Here is a 20,420-nt window from a genome sequence, read left to right on the forward strand (position 1 = left end):
CCTTTGGGATCTATTAAACTCTATTTGAATGATGATCTCATCTTGAATCTACAAAGGACGTAGCATATAATGGTGCTGATTTAGGGATGCAGTATTTTCTTTGCTAGAACTACCAAATTTCATTGAATAGATAACATTTGATGATGTATACTGTGATCAATATTTGGTTTGTCAATTTGCATGTAGTAACACTGCATAGTGGAAATGTTTGTAATGCTTTTGTTCTGAGTGTGTTTACATCTCTGATGGTGCATGTACGTAACTTTAATCATTTTCTTGGTATTCATGAGCTTTTCGTTCTGCACTCAAATGTGCTACATGTACAACATACATGGTATGTGCTCTGTATGAGTACTCATGATATGCTGTTCTCCCATATCAACACCCACTGTACTTTTAGTCTGTACATGTAACTCACATGTTGTATGTAATGGATTTTAAAGCTTTCAAAGTCACAACAATAACCAGATTATTTGTTCCAGTTTGATTCAATTGGGTTAGTATTCCTCTCCTGTGTCAGTAGGGTCAGCTGCACTTCTCACATCCAGCTGAGGAATCCTTGACCAGGCCATGTCCCTACGTGTGCAGCCCCTGGGTGGGGTGGAGCGGTCACGCCCTGTGCCGCACACCCGCCTGGACGATGATGCAGCCATAGAGAAGCTGTACCAGTCAGGGGAAAAGCTTGGGTCGGGGAGCTTTGGGGTGGTCTTTGAAGGCACCTGTCTGAAGACTAACAAAAAGTGGGCCATCAAAGTTATCAACAAGGAAAAGGTGAGATAAAGCCCTATTCTTCATTGTTACTATCCACCTACATCAAGTGGCAGAAATGTAATATTCAGCAGGCTAATCATGTCCACATTTGATATCAGTGGTTGTGTGAGTCTTGTATCAAGTTCTTCCCCTGAATTTAATGTACAGTATCCTCTGCTGCAAGTATCACTGCTATTTTGAACTCACTTTCCGAATTAAGTACAAAAGGTACAGCTCTTTCTTGGATATTATCATACAGCTATTGCCTTTTTAGATAAACCATTAAAGCAATATATATGTGTCATACTGTCGAAAATATAATGAAGATATAAATGCACATTTCATTCTGTCTGATTGTGGTATCTACATTGCCTGATGTGGCATCACTGTGTGCAATAGAACAACTTTGATCCTCACTGCATAAGTCACGTGGTTGCATTATTACCAATTTCCGACCCATATTTATGTTGACCATTTAATATACTCTGTTATACTCTGTTAGTATGATATGTTGATGTTTCCCTGAAGGCAGTCAGTACATTATAGTAAATAGGTAGAGTAAAGTTTTCATTGTGATTGGTTGGATTGCATCACGTGATTGTGGAAAAACTTTGGTATAGTGAACGGCTGTGCCACTATACTGAACGCTTACAGCGCGCCTACGCTTTATGTACGCAGAGATTCACACAGCGAGGGACGTAGTAGGACAAGGCCAAGCACTGGACGCAGAATGTAACAGTTTATTGTACGCGAGTCTGCTCTGTGCAATATGCATACATGTACGTGGCTGTGCTAGCGTCGCGCTGTACGTAAACAAGGTTGTGGTTAACTCTGTGTGCAAGAAATCAGTATGGTGAGCCTAATGTTAGATCTCGGTCCTAGACCTATGGAAAATACATGTAGATCGAGGGACCTATTTACTATAGCAATTAGGACATTTTCTATTGATGCACCAGTACTGGACTGTAGAACTCCAAATACTAAATTATTCCTCATACAGTTCTATTCAAAACAAAAGAGCACTTGGGATAATTCAGTATTTGTCGTTCTACAATCCAGTATAGTGCACCATAGAGCATGCCCTATCTTTATAATGGTGCAAGAATGTTCCCACCTAAATGCATGAGTATAAAAATCACATCACCCTTTTTCTCTGATTCTACAGGCTGGAAGTTCAGCAGTCAAATTGCTCGAGAGGGAGGTAGCTATTCTCAAGCGAGTTAATCATAAGCATATCATTCATCTTGAAGAAGTCTTTGAAACACCCAAGGTAAGCCAATCACAAAATTACCTGGTGCTGAAGAATAGATGTAAAAGTAGAGGACAGTTGCTGTAATGAAATACCTGGTTTAGGTGTATGTCTTATATCAGAAGTAGCCAGTTTCATTATAGCCTATTCCATTATTATAACTGTCAGATCAAAGAGATTGTTGAAATGCCTGAAGTTGAGATTTGGACAGTTGATATGCATTGTTTCTCCTGGGACAAGAAGCCATTATTGTGAATTGCTTCTTTCTACAATGTTACGTCCTTCTCATACAAATATATGAGGAACTCATCTTTTATTATTTTTTTTTTTAACCACAGCAAATATCATAAATTTGTTTTCATGAGAGCTAAACATTTGTCAATACTTTGCTAACCAGTCTCCCAATTTGTGTCTCACTGATATGGTTGTTTCACATCCTCTTACAAAATCTTAATTACTTAAAGGTGTATGTGTAACAATAACAAACACTACCTAATATGTCCACAACAGACTAGAAATACATGCAAAAACATAATGACCATGTTCATAATTTGAAGTGCCAACAAGGCTGTAGGCAATTCTGACATAAAAATCTAACTTTACTGTCTCAAAGCTCATCCAATTTTGCAAATGAGGGTTTCAAACTTGATTATGTAGGCATGAATATGATAATTGAGAATGAGTTGCATGTACTGAAGAATCCCTTTGTCGCTTTCATCCCCCAGCGAATGTACCTGGTGATGGAGCTATGTGATGGAGGGGAGCTGAACAAACTTTTTATGCATGAGGGCGTCTTTTCAGAAGCAGACACCAGAACAATCATTCAGAGGCTAACAAATGCAGTGGCCTACCTTCACAAAAATGGTTTGTTGCACTGTTCTGTCATATGGGTTCTCACAGCAGTCATATGTATTCTGTACCTGTACACTGTATAGGTGATAATTTATCATGTTCATATAAGCGTTGATGCTGCAGATACCGCCCATCCATCCAAGAGTTTTCCAAAATGTGGAAAGAGATTAAAGTAAAAACCAATTGAAATATCATTGATAAATGATACCTTTATCACACTGGCGTAGCCAGGGGGGGGCGATGGGGGCGGTCGCCCCCCCTAAGATTTGGACCGGGGATTTGGGAGGCGGAAAAAAAAAATGTGTGTATACTGTATGCATGCACATGAAGCGGGTCTCCTTTGCAACCTTTCATCAAATAAGATATTTTTTTTTAAATATTTCACTCAAAGTGTGCACCAGATCGTTGAATTTCAATTCAAAATATGCAAAATCTCTCGTGCTTGGGAGGGGGTATCCCCCTCCCAAACCCTCCCCCTCTGTGCCTCTTTCCCTAGCCAAGTACACTTTTTAGATTTACAAAAAATTCTGAATAATTCTGAGTGCACAAGACTTATCACTTATATTCCGAAAACTGAAGGTTCCCTCATGTATCTTAAGGGGAATTTCCCCTTTTAATCGACCCTTTCCTCCCTCAGCCCCCCCCCCCCCAAGAAAAAAAAAATCTTTTTTTTTTTTTTTTGGTGATTTCTCAAATGTTGATTCCATCAAATATGCGTATACGAGATATCTCAATTTCAACCTTAAAAAGATAAAAGCTCCATCGGAAGGGAAGGGTGGAGATAACACTCGTCCACGCCTTCTCCCTGCTCGCCCCCCCCCCCCCCCCCCCCCCCCCCCCCCCGGCCATGCAAAGAAGTAGACTGTGGCTATACCCAGATCGCTTTATTTCAATTCTAAAAACGCAAAAGCTCCGCGAGCGGGAAGGGGAATCCCCCTTCCCCTAAGCTCTATACCTCACTAGACTTTATACATACGCACAGATGGTGCACATTCGGAATAAGAGCTAAATTCCGTGATTTTAATTCTTCGATGAAAAAGTATTGCACCAAAAATTTGCACCAGATCGCTGAATTTCAGGTCTGAAAACGTAAAATCACCTTCGTGTGGGAGGGGATATGCCCCTATCTACACCCTCGTGTGCATGCTTTTCTGTTTGATTGCTGAACAGACAGCGTTCATGATATTCAGTGTAAGAATTAATACAAGAAGACTAGTGTATCTAAATTATACCATTTTATGGGCAAATTGTTCAATAATAATCTACACTAAAATATACTGCAACCTTAAACAAGTGGGACTGTTTCAACTCGTTAAAACACGCAAAAACATGCATCAAATTGCACCATTTGCAACATCAAAATGCAAAAAGTTCTCGCCGTGGGAGGGGGGACACCCCCCTCCCACACCCTCCCCTACCCCCTCGCTCGATCCGCTCGCTCGGGTTCAGTCGCGTTCATGATATTCAGTGAAGAGAATTAATACAAGAAGTGTATCTAAATTATACCATTTTATAGGCAAATTGTTCAATAATAATCTACACTAAAATATACTGCTACCTTAAACAAGTGGGACTGTTTCACGTCGATGAAACACGCAAAAACATGCATCAAATTGCACCATTTGCAAAATCGAAATGCAAAAAGTTCTTACCGTGGGAGGGGGGACACCCCCCTCCCACACCCTCCCCTCCCCCTCGCTCGCTCCGCTCGCTCGGGTTCAGTGGCGTTCATAATATTCAGTGAAAAGAATTAATACAAGAAGTGTATTTGAATTATACCATTTTATAGGCAAATTGTTCAATAATAATCTACACTAAAATATACTGCTACCTTAAACAAGTGGGACTGTTTCACGTCGATAAAACGCGCAAAAACATGCATCAAATTGCACCATTTGCAACATCAAAATGCAAAAAGTTCTTACTGTGGGAGGGGGGACACCCCCCTCAGGACACCCCCCTCCCACACCCTCCCCTCCCCCCTCGCTCGCTCCGCTCGCTCGGGTTCAGTCACGTTCATGATATTCAGTGAAAAGAATTAATACAAGAAGTGTATCTAAATTATACCATTTTATAGGCAAATTGTTCAATAATAATCTACACTAAAATAAACTGCTACCTTAAACAAGTGGGAATATTTCACGTCGATAAAACGCGCCAAAAACATGCATCAAATTGCACCATTTGCAACATCAAAATGCAAAAAGTTCTTACTGTGGGAGGGGGACACCCCCCTCCCACACCCTCCCCTACCCCCTCGCTCGCTCCGCTCGCTCGGGTTCAGTCTCGTTCATGATATTCAGTGAAAAGAATTAATACAAGAAGTGTATCTAAATCATACCATTTTATAGGCAATTGTTCAATAATAATCTACATCAAAATAAACTGCTACCATAAACAAGTGGGACTGTTTCACGTCGATAAAACGCGCAAAAACATGCATCAAATTGCACCATTTACAACATCAAAATGCAAAAAGTTCTTACTGTCGGAGGGGGGACACCCCCCTCCCACACCCTCCCCCCCTCGCTCGCTCCGCTCGCTCGGGCTCGGTCGCTTCGCTCCCTCGCAGACTAACCGCCCCCCCTAAGATGAAATCCTGGCTACGCCGTTGCTTTATCAATTTGTCCATGGGCCGACCTAAGAGTTATACAGAATTAGAATTATGGCTGATGTTTGAGTACTCTGACGCATTTTAAACAGAATGTACATAGTGGTATGATTTGGTATTTCTATTTACATGGCACTTGTCCCAAGAGCATTATCAATTCATCTTGACTGATTGCACCAGTGCAGGAAACTCTTGTTCAAATAAAAGCAGAATTTCATTCTGATATCATGTGTCAACTGGCATACTGTACTAATATGCAGACACTCCTAGCAGAAGTGAAGCAAGTTTAATGCGTGTTGGATTAATAGTAACCTATTGTATCTTATGTCTCAAAAAATTACAACGGGACCCTCAGCAATGATAATTGTAAAGATAGTAAATCAACCCAAATATGATTTTAGGGTATGAAACAAGAACGTATTACTCACATCTTACAGAAAACCCCATTCGATTTGCTTCAGTGGTCAAAGAGAAATGAGGTTTTTTGTAGAGTATGTTAGGAGTCCCTTCCCTCCAAGTTCTATCCATTGTGTTCACACATTATGCAGTTCCAAGAGCATCCAAGTGCTATAATTGGAAAAATCAGACCCATGACATGCTTTGCAGTGATCCACATTTTTCTGTGGCCACTTAACAAAATTGAATGGGGTTTTCTGTAAAATATAGGTAAAATGTGATATTTTTAGACCCTGAAATAGCATTCAAACAGTTTAATAATTTGGATGTCATCAATGCGAAAATCCGATTGTAATTTTTTGGGGGGCATACAGTACTGCTTTCATTTCACTTCATTTTTTTTCCCTGTCGTACTATTTGAACAGATATTGTACACAGAGACATCAAGCTTGAGAACATATTGGTGTGCAATGAGCCAGATGCTCCCAAAGACAAATTGAATATCAAGGTAAGATAGTACAATATAGGCACTGTTGCGAAAATTGTCGATTATGTTCAAATTTTATAGAATAATTTTTTGTTCAGACATGCTGGAAGAGAAATGTATATATTGCCGACCACAGAGAATAAGAGAATGAAAGACAGACAGAGAGACAGACTCGAGAGGAAACCTAGTTTAGGGAAGAATGTGGGAAGAAAAGAAATATTTCTCATGTGATAAGATAGTAGAGTAGCAAATGTGGATATTCTTGATCACACAACCAGTGGTAGAATTGTTCATTTTCAATACTTTTTTTAATGTACCACGGTATTTGAGATTTTTGAAAGCTTGTGTGTGTGTGTGGACATTAAATCTATTGGAGCATGATATAAACCTGTGAGTTTGGGTTTTTTTTCACTCTTCCTTTGATATCTGTTTGTTTCTTTATTTATTAGGAGTAATGACAGTAATAAGAGTAAAAGAATGTATTTATTACTGTACTATGGTCCTGTTTGGCAAGCAGTGAATTGTAATAAGTGTACAAGAAGGAAGAAAATGGAACATTCAAGAAAAGATTTTGCAAATTCTCATCACTAAAATCAGATGTAAAACCTAATTGCTTGCAATTTTCAGATACATTGAAAGTAGGGAATTGACTTCAGGATGTTTTGTGTTTGTTTGTTTTTTGTTGTTGTTTGCTTTGTTTTGCTTTTCTTTTCTTTTTTTAGGTATTCACATAGAGAATCATTTCCTAGAAGACTTTCATCTGAATGATTGTATAAATGATATTTATCATATGCATTATTTTGTATTTGTTGTTTTCTTAATTGCAGGAATATCGTCTACTGTAAAAGCTGTAAAAAATGAGGAGGTCACAGACATTTTCACAAATTGTTTTATTGTGATTTGACAGTGAGGCTGTCATCGTAAATGCATTAAAGCCTCTGTTCACTCGGCTAGTGCATCAGGTGGCAATATTTTGACATCGATATTGTTCTATTTGTTGCACAACAGTGATTCAAGAAATTCACAAAAATAACAGCTTTGACAGTATTCTAAGAGTACAGAATCGGCTGTTTTGTGTGAGTAGTCATTCCTCTTTGTTTGTTTGCCATCCCTCCACAGTTAACAGATTTTGGATTGTCTGTAGTCAAGGGTGGGGTCGGAAGTGACTCCATGATTCAGAACATGTGTGGAACACCAATGTACATGGGTGAGTACAAATGCTTTGGATCTCTGTTTGCATGTCACATTCTTGCTTCTTTTTACTCATTGAGGGAGAGCGTGATTTTACTATAACATGAGTTTTTAGTGGACACCTGCCCAAGTATACTCGAAAACAAGTCTTCAATGAGTTGATGACACCATTCACAAAGAAGTTAACTAACATTTGCCTCTGCCCCTCAAATTCATACCCCAGCCAGAAAGTGCTGATAAAGTCTTAACATTCCTTTCTTGTAACTTCTGTGTTTGAATTGGGCCTTTTTTGTTCTTGGAATTGATACATGCTGTTTTCACCGGTGATAAGGCTGCACCATTTTTCACAGAAATTAAGAAGTAAACTTGGGCTACAGCCTATATGCCAGCACAACCAGATCACAGTCTATCCAACCCAGTGAATCACCTTTACTTGTCTCTTTGTCATAACCTGCTAATTGTTGTTGTTACTGTGCCACTTTTTTTGAGATTAAACAAAGCCTTTGACACAAAATGCAGTGCAAGGAAGTAACTTTGCACACTGTAAAAGTGGAAATTTTCGCAGTGTGGAAATTTTTTGCCCATTTTGCGCAACCAGAAACCAGTGAAAATATAAAAGCATGCGAATATTTCTGCATGACATGTGTTCTAGTAGTTGCTGCCCTGATTCTGCGGAATTAAAAACATACGAAATTCATCTTACCTGGCCGAGTGTCATCCACTTTTACAGTAGCTGTTGCGGCCATTGCAAGAGAATAACCTGCCATGCAGGCATCATAACATCACGCACTTACAGTGCTTTCTCATGCAATACCAGGCTATTGTATGGCAAGCTGTATGGCATGCGTAAATTGAAACACGCATGCTCTTTTTCATGTGAGTTTTATTCCCAGGTTTAATAAATCAACAACTCAATTATACTTCACATTTCATGCTCAATTATTCTCCAAAATCCTGACAAGGAACTTGCATCATTCAGTACATACTTCTGAAACCTATTATTAATGATAACACACACACACACACACACACACAAAGAAGAATGTTGAGAAACATGCAAACCCAGGCAGACATGCAAATGAAATTTGTTGTCAGAAATTCAAAAAAGTGATGAAAGTTTTAATCAGAATGAAATCCTTCATTTTTTCCCTCTGTGTTTGTCACTAAATTCGGGATGCGGCTTGTACGGAGGTGTTCCCTTCTGTGATTACAGTATACATCTGTAGTTCATTAAGTGCAATGCATTGTTCATCTTTCCTTTCTCTACAGCGCCTGAAGTTATCGACAACCAGGGTTACAGTCAGCAGTGTGATGTCTGGAGTATAGGAGTCATTACTTTCCTTCTGTAAGTGTTCAAGAGCCTCACCTCTTGTTCATTCTTTTTCTAAAAACAAATTAATGAATAGAAGCAGATGCCAAGTTTTCATGTTCTATGTCTGCATCTACATGTTTGTTAAAATTTGTAGCTGTGTCACTATCTTGAGTGTTTACTGGTAGTTCAAGTTTTAGTTTATAAGTTAGGCCCCAGGTCTTAAATGAGTGAATTGCTACTGTATATGTTATATATTTTAGAGACTCTAATTTCGCGAGTGGTTAAATTCGCGATTGTGGAGTACAATAATGAACGGAGATATATATGTGTGCCCATCACATTCATGTCAGAGTCACAGTTTGTATTTTTGCATGTTTTTAACTTTGCGAATAGCACCCAAGTCACAAAATTCACAAAATATTTGGCGTACACAATATCTTTTTCAGTTTCCCAGCATTGGTTTCTTGTTAGTATGAAGCATCACACAACAAATTCTGTTTTCCTTTTATTGTAAATAGAATTTTGTTTATGCTAATCAATGTTGTAGGGGAATAAGATGGTTATTAGATGATACAGGATGTGATTGGTTGAGAATTCTTCCAGTCAAGATGAATCCTCTGTATTCTCTGCCAAGGATGTCTGGGGAGCCTCCCTTCAATGGACAGGATGAGGATGGGCTGTATGACTCCATCAGGAAAGGAGAGCTGGACTTCTCGACTCCAGCATGGAAGAGGATAAGCGACGAAGGTAATTAGTCTTAGAGTGTGTTTGCAAATGTAGAGGTGTCAAGACTGTAGAGCCTGCCTCAGTTAAGAACTTTTCAGTTCCACTTCTTGATTTGCATCCCATCTTTGCTACCTCTCCATTTCAAGTTCTAAATCTTTGTCTTTCCTCTTGTCCTCTGTTTTTCTCTCTGTCCAAGAAGGCTTCTAACTCTGGGAAGCATGCATGATACTGTTGTCTTCTAGAGACGCCAGCTAGTTTTGGTGGAAATAAGATGTGAAAAGTTTCCAATTCACAGATGATGAATTATATTTGATAACATCCTGTCTGGCCAGAAATTTGTAAAGTATATTAAAGCAAGGGAATCTTATATTCATTCGTTTTTACAGATTTTTACTGTGTACATGTATATGTGTATCTTCAACTTTTCTTGGCTCTATCTATCCTATTCTTCAGATTGCACATATGTGAAATGTGGAAAGCTATTTTAAGGTTTTGTTTCGGTAGCCTATCATGTTTACCAGGCATTCCACTGTAATTATAACAAAGAGCCATGGAAAATGTTTCAGTTTGAAAATATCATCATTACTCACTTCATTTTAAACAAAGTGATGTTTGTAAAAGTCATATTATTGTTGGGTTTTCATATTCTTAACTGAAGAGATATAGCCCTTGCTGATGTAATTTAGTACAGGTTCAGGCAGCATGTTTAAAAGTTTACCACTTAGAGCCAGTAGAATTGAACCCAAATTTCTTTGTTTTTGCCACATCCTTCCTATGTGACAGCCAAAAATGCCATCCAGGGACTGCTGAAGGTTGACCCTGCCCACCGGCTAACCGCACATGAGCTGCTGGATCATCCGTGGATCACTGGGGACCGCTCCAGACCGATGAACAACGGCCCCACCAATGTCCTGGAGATGATGAAGCAGTGGAAGAATGACCTCCTCCTGGAGGATAAGGAGGGCGATGATGAGACAGATGACAGGAACGGCGATGAGGCAAAGAACAACGACTCTGTGAACAACAACGTGAAGGAGGAGGAGCAAGCTCCTAAGGGGAAAGATGCAGGAAGGCGGGGCAGTACTGGCACAGCAGCAAAAGTAGGCTACCAAACATCTTGGTATTGAGGGACGTGTATTTGAAGAAAGTTCATCCTTTGCACCTGATTCTTGCATTCCACAATCCATTTGCCCTCATCTACCTAAATGCAACAGTCCATTTTAATAGCATGTTGCTTTCTGGGAGATGGGTCAACAACACCTGCTAGGTATAGCAAACAAGGCTAGACAAATCCAGAAGTGCGGTTCCTGAGTTATCATGTGCCGGTTGGTTGAATATTTCTTCATTTGGTTGACTTTCATTCTGTGGAACTTGATTACTGCATCTGCCATATTGGAACTCCAGTAGTAGTGGTATACCTCATTATCTTTAGTGCATGTACAGGGTAACCTCTGTGTTGTCAACCAAGAAGTGGGAAAATAGGCCTTTCCTGGTATGAATTTCGGTGACACATGGATTGTTGAAAGGGAGAATTATTTATACTTATGTCCATGTACTTTTCAGGTTGATGTGAATGATGGTATTGATATATCATTGTGTCACCGCTTTAAAAAAAAGGAAAACAACAATGCCAATCAAATCACTGTTTGATGATGATGGGGAGCTTAAAGTGGAGTGTAAGAGAGAACCTATGAAAGAAAACAGTAAAGAAACCACAGAATTATAATCTTAATTCCTGATATTCAAATTAGACTGCAATATAAGTTGTTCTTGTAACTTTGCTTAACTGCAACATCAACCATATCCATCATGTTCCATCATGCACACCCTTATCACCTTGAAAAAGAGATATAAAAGTGCAGTCAACTTCGCACAAGTTGAAAAATTTGCCAAGTTAGAGAAAAATTCTACTCCAGATTGATATGAATATGTGTTAATTGTGTAAGTCGAAGTTAAGGTACCTGTAGTGTTTATGAGTGCCTATAGTGTTTATGTATCTCAATCCTTTTTACCATAACATGCATCCAGAAGTTCATTTAGTACATTTTTCTCTGACAGTAATAGCGTGTCAAGTTTAGTTCAAACTTATGCTGCATTTTCCGTCAATGACTGTATCTAACTGTCCATCATCATACTGCATTATATCCTCCTTTTCATTACTATTAGACCTTGAAACCTGCAGCACAAACGGCCAAGAAGTCGACAGTGTCAAGATCAAAACTTAGTGTGAGTAGCAGAAGTGTTGTATTTCTCTAACAAGATTGTAAATGTTTTTGTATGTATGGAATCTCTGGCAAGTTCAGGCTAACTTACTTACAGTGATAGAAGAGAGATATGAACAGAGGAGTTCAAACAATAGCAATGTCCATAGGTGACGGGTGATGTGTCCAAAGACAGTGTCACTTCACTTCCCTTCCGATGCTTAAAGTGTAGGCTATTTGGCAAACATCTTCCACTACTTTCAAGCATTCTTGCCATTTAAAGTCATCTGTTCACATTGGTTTCATCATGATACGGTCTAATTGAAGTCAACTGTTCATTTTTTCCCCATTTTTTGATATTTTTAATTTTTTAGTTATTGCAACCATTTGCTTTTTCTGGAATCAGATTCCTGAACATGAAAGCCCCTACATCATGGCAGGAGAGCTGTTCACACTGGTAGTTCTACAAGTAATGTGTGTTGTGTGATCTGTGCAAATTACCCTTTTAACACGGGCTAATCAAAAGGGATAAGTGTTGTGAGAGGGAGAATATGGGTGAGAATTTTGAACGATGTACAATTGCCAATTTTCGTACCTTATGACATTCTTTCCCTTAGAACACGCCAGGATGATCTAAGAAACCAGATTTTTTCATGTCATCTCAAAGATTGGTAAATTTCCTTTCAGGAAATATATGGTTTGGTTGACTTTTGCCTGATATTTTTCATTTCACGAGGACTTAACCCTAAAAAGACTGGGCTATTTTGGTAGCTCGAAAGACGGGGGGGGCCTAAAGGGCCCCCCCTTAAGATCTCGGCCGTGGATCGCGCGATCGCCGCGGAAATTTGCACAATGGTAGTGTGCGATGTAATCTACAAGTTCGTATATTTAAATTTTCCAAAATAGTCTTCTTTTATTTCATTTTGATTAATTATGCTAATTTATGCGAGAAATCAGACTCTTTGATCTAAATAAGTAAATAAAGCTCCAAAGGTGCTCATTTTTGGTCTAATTATTCTTTGTGGCATTCTTAGCAAATGTACTTGAAAAAAAATTCGGTATCAAAATCAATTTCTTATTTATTTCATTGTTTTATCAATTTCTTATGTATTTCTTTGTTTTTTCGACCTTTTGTTTTTGTTGTTTTTTTAAACAAAATTTGTGGCAGACACTTTTTGAAGCATAATACTCCTAAAACAAATTAATATTAGCCATTGAGAGCAAAAATAAGCATATTTATATGAACCATGTGAAAAAACTCAATTTGCATTGACTTTGTACACAAAATCACATTTTTGAGTCATTTTCGGCCTCGCGTGCATGTACAAAAAGTTATGTAACTTCAGAACCATACCCCCGGGCGTCACAAATTTGGCGTCAAAATGTGCGGGAAACTCGAAAGAAAAAAGTCATAGAGCATCGCGGCGAGAGCATTGCGTGTTGCAGAGTAATCGCGCGAAATGTCGAGGGGGGGCCTTTTAGGCCCTCCCCCCCCCCAGTCTTTTTAGGGTTAAAGCGTAAAAATACGGTAAAAACGCTATTTTCACAATAATTTTTGTTTTTCAAACTAATGATGTGCATTTTTAATGGTACGTAGCACCTGATATCTGACCATGTTCTGGATCTGACATATCATGAGTATGTACCACAAAATTATAAGAACTTTATGAGCACGTATAAAATTATAGAGAACAATTAGAATATCAAAGTCCTAAACAGACGAACGTCCGTGATGCTTTTATTTCTATCGCTGCTGCAAATTCTACTTTGTTGTCCCAACTGTAACGTATACGAAAATTTGGTGTTCCACCTAATGAACATATCCTGCAAAAATTGTACGTCTGCTGGCTGTACATGGGACGTAATATTCTTTTATGCAAAATTATACTCAGTTTTCGTCACGGACATGCCTCCGCTATTTTCTAATAAAGATCGTAGCCCATGAAACGTTATTGGCGATATTGTTCTGAGTCGTAATCAACTAAGATCTAGCAACACGATAATATGTTTGCTTTGAGTTTCTGTCCATTCTTTGTCAAATAGGAACTGAAATTATATTTTGAGACGAACCTCCAAGAAAAAAAGAACGTCCGTGATGATTAAAACGTTTTCGAGTGGGACACCATCTTGCTTTGATGGCGAAGGTGCATTTTACCTTTGGCTCTCTAGCCGAGGAGCTGCATGCCATTTTTGGAGCGGACTGAGGTTCTTCCGCAGTTTTTGGACCATGCAATTCACCAAAAACCAAGCAAATAATTAATATTTTCTCTGAAAATTCACCTCCTGATCCCCTTCTGAGCAATACATATGTTGTAAGGATGTCAAATTTCTTATAATTTGCATTGACAATACATTTTCAAATTTTTGAAAGAGTTAGGAAGGATAGGTACTCTCTGCCGATTAGTTATCCGTCCTGGAACATGACCCTAGTAGTAGAACGAACGTCCGTGATAATTCCAGAGAACGTCCGTGACGTATGCAATCCCTCCGATAGGGATAACTTGTCCCGAAAGTGTCCTGTATTCTTTAAAACTTTTGGCTCGAATAGCGACAAATAAAGTTTTACAAAGTAGAAAATGAGTTTAGAGCAGTAGTTTCAGAATTTTTAAGGCGTTATGTGATCATGATGAACAAACAATTGAAAATTTACTCACAATTTTACGCTTGTTTTCCCTCTAATTATACAAAAAAACAGCTAAACGCTTAAAACAAAGTTATAGGAAAATGGAATTTTGCGTAATCTCTAATTTCTGTGCGTTTAAATTTCTTTCTAATGAGGTTCAGGAGACAATTTGTACTGCTACAGGTTCTGAAAGTTTCGCTCACGGACGTTCTGTCCGAGAAAGGAAAGTTCTGACAATTACAAATATATCACTGCACATAAGATTAATGTTAGTTGAAAATATTACCAAATCACCGAGCCGCTCATACCCGAAAGTGAATAGCGTTCAGCACTCAATTTACCTGTAATAACAAACGGAAAACGTTTTTTTCACGGATGTTCGTTGGTTGAATAAGTCAGTGGATTACATAGTAGGAGAAAGAGGATCAGTGCCACTTTTTAGTGACAGGTGCTCTAAGTGTTTATCTTTTGAGTATGGTAGCTGCCGTCTCAAACAGAACACATCCAGTTTTGGTCTCCATAACGGACGTTCGCTGTAATTGTCATGATATTAAATGCCTTAATTCATGCTTATTTTCCTCTTCATGACGATTTTCTCTCATTCCCTCAGTAGCCTGAACATGCTGCGACCAAACAGAAAACAAACAGAAAACAAAACAAACCAAAACAAATCCGCAAAGTGCTATGCAATCACATTCAGGATAATGACGGAAGAAGTCTGTAATGAGCATGTGTTGAATAAGAAACGGAAAAGTTTCAAAAGGACGTGGAAGCAGTTGAATGAAAATGACTGAGAAACAGAGAAGGGATCGAGCTCCAACACACAGAGAAAAGAATTGCCAGTGCACTCCCGTTATACCAAATTCCTCTGGAGAAGTTTTTGTTTGTTTGTGTATGTTTTTTATTCATCGAAATGCCGTCACAAGCGAACAAAAATCATGCAGTATACAATTATTGTCTGATGAAAACACACAAATCCCCCGCTTATTGCCTGTTGACAGGATATTTTTTATCTCCTTTTTCTTTTCGTTTTTGTAAAAGCAATTTCAGAATTGATTGGGCTGGTACCCTCATAGATTGATCACTTCTTGTGATTTGCCACATGTGACCACTGCAATATTCGTTCTTTTCTATGTCATGTCGTTATATCATTGTTTGTACAGAGCACCAAAATAATCTGTCTGTTTTTATAACTATGATTGTAAAACATGTGCAATTCAGCCTTTGGCTGCCAGACATGATTTTTAATAAAACCTGTTCAATTCAATTCAATTCAATTATCATCACATGGTGTTGTTTTATACTCATCAATGAAAAGCAATATTCATTTGTAATTTTTTCCAAGATTTTTTTTTTCATTGTACATTTAAGAGACAGAGAGATCGTCAATTTTTTTGTGCTTTTGTGCTTACTTTGAAAACACATGTTAAAAAAGTAATGATTAAGAATAGGTTTAAGGTTGCACTTTGATACGTTCGCTCTTCCAAAGATTCGTTACTCCGATGTCCAAAGGTTTGTTATTTCAAAATGGTTTGTTTCCAAAATGGAAAAAAAAATTGTAGTTAATTTAGGAGGTTTGTTATTAGAAATGTTCTTCGAAAAATAGATATTAAGGATCATTATTTTTAGGTCCGTTCTTCTAAACGTGGAATGGGCCTGAAATTCGTTTAGGTGAAAACAGTTATTATGAGGTTTTGAAATTGGAGGATTTTAGTTGTTAACTTGTTTCTCCACATTTGGATAAGCGAACATAATTTTTCATGTTCCAATTAATAAGCCTTTCGGTTAACCTTCGGAGATTCCTATCATTTACCGAATGAAAAAAGCTTCATAATTATACGAACTCTATCAATTTTCGTATTGACAAACTGTATGAATAACGAGCCTCCGAAATGACGCACTACAAAAGGTTTGTTATAACAAACCGTATTGTATAATATCGAAGTCACAAACATCCATCCAAGTTATATGGACTTATTGTGTCTTGTTATGACGAAACTTCGCAGTATCGAACCTATTATCATTTCTGACTAATATAATAACACAAATTCTCCTCGGTAACAGTGTGTAACACAAGGAGCAAACACAGAGGGATTTCTTCCTAACGCATTCGTTTGCCCTCCCCAGCTAAACTTCGTATTTCTATAACGGAGCACATTTCTGTTGTTTTTCTATATTAATTCTTTGTCATGATTTTAGCTGTGATCATGTTCGTTATATAAAAAGCAAATTTTGCATTGTAGACTTTATATAAAAAGTTTAGGACCTGAATATTTACTTCATGATAACGAAATTTTGATAAATATATTCGTTCTCAAGGATGGACTACGTCACTGAGATTACACGTATGTTTGTACGTTCATTTACGAGAGATGGAAAAATTGTTTTCTTTGATTCCTCAGTATGAGAAGATAAACAAGCTTATATAATTGAGAATTGGTAATATCTATTCAGGATTTTACAGAGGAGTTTGTTCTCGACATGAAATTGCTGTTTGTTGTGAGTAGAATGCTTTTCCAACTCAAGAGAGCTGCATTGTTCAATATCTTGTTTGTTCCGAACGTCCGTGAGCTACATGCGAACCTCCGTGATGAAAACTATGCTATGTTTGTTGGGTTATAGAGACTGCCCAGATGAGATACATCTTAAAAAGGTATATTATTATTTGGGAGTGAGGATTAAAGTATGGGATAGTGAAATAAGAGGTGAAAATATTGAGTTTCTGTAAAATGCGCATAAAGTTAAGAAAGTGTGTAGCGGAAGAGCAATATTTCCACAGAAATGACGAATTTAGTTAAATCATCAGTTGTCTACCATTACGTACAGGTTAAGAGTACAAGCTTAATATTCTGCAATCACGTACACATGTCCCTTAAGATATTTCGTTAGGATTTTGAACGGCATCAGATCTTTGGAAACTATGTTAAATGGTATTCAAATGTATGTGCAGTACTATTCCTCACGGACGTTCGCTGCTCTGGACATGGTAAACTTCAGCGGTGAATAAAAACTTGTTCCTCTGGGAAAATCCCAGTATAATTGGGTTCATATTAAAGCTTGAGTTATACTCTTTCAGGTGAGATGAATGATTTGGAGAATTTCCTACTTTTTAAATTTTGCCTTGTTTTGACTCATTTGTACATCGTTCAAAATTCTGACCCATATAGATGATAGTGTGTGTATAGAATGTGATTAGGCTAGTAAAACACTGAGTGTTTTGGTGAATATTTCAGCACAGATATTCATATCTATCTGTATTATCATGTTTTTTTTATTATGGCACATCAATCAGCCAATTAAGACAGATATTCCAAGTATAGCAATATTTGTATTTCAAATGCCTGTTAGAATCCTACGATTAAAAGATAGTTGTCTCTCCTCCTTCTTGTCGATATAGCCAACAGACGGGGGACCCTCTCGCTCCTCACGAAGCAGTTCTTCTACGGCTGCCACAAATTCCAAACCATTTGTAGCTGGGCGAGGCCGGTCTAATGTAACGAGCAAGACATCCCCTCATAGGACAGGACCATCTACATCAAGAGCCACCCAGGATCGCCCCAAACCAACTTCCCCTAAAGGAGGCGGGGGAACTTCAAGCCGTGCCATCAAAAAGAAGCCATCGGGACCAAGTTGAGAGTTATTCAGTCGTTCAATTTCTACTTTGTATCAAATCTAAGACAAAATCAAATCATGTATTTTATAGAGCAGGAATTATAAATTTAATGAAAGAGTTCTTGTAATGTGGAATACTGCTTGGTTCTGATGAATTAGAGGCAGGCTAAATCATTGCTCATACTTTGCTGCAAGTTAATATTTTCAGTGTTATTCTGGCTGGCTGCTTCACAAAGGTTGCAGGAACAGTGACCCAGCATTCATTATTGACACAATTTGATGACAAGTAAAAATCATCATGAACAGATGTCAGTAGTTATAATGGTAATCAGTTAGGTTTTGAGCTGCTAGTAGAATAAAGACCAGTGGTGGTCAGTGAATCATAAGAAGAGTTTTCAGTTGTACCTTGCATGATCGTATTCATTTCAAATAGCATTGCCTTGAAACATATCCATTCTTAGGATCATGACAGATTTTTTTTTTTTTTTTTTCAAGTGATAGTTTTGAATTCTGGTTATGAACCAAAGCCAAGAGGCAATCCTTGATTTGTAGTTAGTGCCTGTGGATGTGTTCAGAACTGTACATCAATTAGTCGGGTAAGTCAGGGTCTCAGTCATTCCTCATATAGCCCTTAAACAGTGTCCAGTGATCAAAATGTCATGGAAATGTTTCCTATACTACTTGAAATGGTTTAGATATTCTATGTGTACGGATACCTGACTCCCATGTAATGAGGTTTATTTTCAATTTGTAAGGTGAGCAGGAATAAAGGATTATTTTGTTTATTATGAAAACTTGCCTCCACACTTAGCATTAACAGAAGAATTTTAATAGCAAATTAACCCAAATCAGGCCGGGCTTTTTTGGCCATGCTAAAACCGCAGGGGGGCGGAGGCCCCCCCCCCCCCCAAGATCTCGGCCATTGGTGGTGCTATCACAACGAAATTTGGCACGCGTAACAACCACACCATAATCTACAAGTTTGTGTCATAAGATTTTTTGAAACAATCAATTTCTAATTTTAATTGATTAATTATGCAAATTAAACTCAAGATTATATTTTAGCCTAATTAAAAGCATTGAGAGTCTACTTTTTGGTCTGTAAATCTGTTTTAGCATATTCAACCATTGTACGTCACAAAAACTTCCAAAACTCATTTCATTTCTTATGCATTTTATTGTTTTCAGAATTTCTTATGCATTTCTTTGTTTTTCAACTTTTGTTTTTTCTTTGTTGTCTTATTGGAAATTGTCACTGACCACTTTTCTACCATAATTAGCATAAAATTAATCAATGAAAGTGTTTAATTGTAAAAATGATCAGGTTTTTATGACTTTCATGACAGAGCACTGTTTTCCATAGGAAATGTACACAAAATCACAAAATTGTGTCCATTTTGGGGCGACATGCCATTACAAAAATGGGCATGGCTTCGAAAAAGTATGCGCGGACGTTGTAAATTTGGACTCAAAAGTTGCGCGAGACTTGAACGAAGAAAGTCAAGAAGCCTCTCGACGAGGCCTTCTCACGTTACAGAATTATAGCGCAAAATGTTGAGGGGGGGGCGGATTCTGCCCCCCGACCCTGTTAGGGTTAAACCTAACCTGTAAGTCTGTGATGCAGCCAGTCCAGAACCCACTGTAATATGACCTTTTTTTTTCTTTTTTTTTTCGTTCACCTGGTTGTGACAAACATGCATAGTTTACTATCGTAGCAAGTGATTGTTTCTTAAGTCATATAAATGTATAGTGTAATTATGGAGTGAAGTTTATGGCACAGTGTTTTGTTTGAGTGAATGAAACATTTACAGTACTGAGCAGATGACATCCATTAGTGAATTGTGAGTGTCCATAATACATCTTATGTGTCATCCCATTTTTATTTACTAGAAACTGCCACGAAGACTTTGCATGTCTAGTAGTTATTGAGTATCATTTGTGGCCAAACAATGTCACATATTGTAAGCATGACAGTAGATACTTGTGTTTTGGGAATATGACATTAATGCTTGTCTCTTATTAGGTGTTAGACATACTGACATGGAATTACTACTTGTCCTCTTTAAACAAAGAAACAAACAAATTAAAAAATCTATGACCAGGGAGGTGTTATAGATGGAGTGACAACTCTTTGTAATCCATGCAAACACGTGTTTGGGTTCTAAAGCATTACAGCGTGATGTCTAACATTCCTATATGACATCATCTTCAGTACCACTCTAGCTCCAAGATGAAATGTGAAGACAAGATAGTTTCACATTGCATCAAATTACAAGCTGTATTTCAATTAAAATTTGAATAGAATACTAAAATTCACTTCGAACAGTTTAGGAAAGAATTCAAAGTTTTTGAGATATATTTCTGTACTCCTCGTAATGTGCACATCGAAATGAAAGGGAAATTAGGTCTT

The 20,420-nt window shown here is 37.9% G+C and overlaps 1 protein-coding gene across 2 annotated transcripts in view; it reads left to right on the forward strand.

Annotated features, from left to right (window-relative positions):
* Positions 1–18,857, forward strand: part of LOC139726537 (serine/threonine-protein kinase 33-like) — a 38,268-nt gene extending 19,411 nt beyond the window's left edge. Inside the window, exons 3-12 of one of the 2 annotated variants that reach the window (XM_071637520.1) lie at positions 521–771; positions 1,916–2,020; positions 2,725–2,863; positions 6,284–6,366; positions 7,465–7,552; positions 8,806–8,881; positions 9,483–9,595; positions 10,358–10,674; positions 11,741–11,800; positions 17,796–18,857. In XM_071637520.1, the coding sequence (XP_071493621.1) occupies positions 571–771; positions 1,916–2,020; positions 2,725–2,863; positions 6,284–6,366; positions 7,465–7,552; positions 8,806–8,881; positions 9,483–9,595; positions 10,358–10,674; positions 11,741–11,800; positions 17,796–18,032 (1,419 nt within the window). In that variant the 5' untranslated portion in view covers positions 521–570 and the 3' untranslated portion in view covers positions 18,033–18,857. The remainder of the gene's footprint in view (positions 1–520; positions 772–1,915; positions 2,021–2,724; positions 2,864–6,283; positions 6,367–7,464; positions 7,553–8,805; positions 8,882–9,482; positions 9,596–10,357; positions 10,675–11,740; positions 11,801–17,795) is intronic. The other variant, XM_071637519.1, reaches the window with a different exon arrangement.
* Positions 18,858–20,420: the final 1,563 nt, after the last annotated feature.

This window comes from Diadema antillarum, unplaced genomic scaffold (genome assembly GCF_040938485.1).
Source record: "Diadema antillarum isolate AM-2024a unplaced genomic scaffold, OU_Dant_1.0 seq00000089_RagTag, whole genome shotgun sequence".
Lineage (NCBI taxonomy): Eukaryota > Metazoa > Echinodermata > Echinoidea > Diadematoida > Diadematidae > Diadema > Diadema antillarum.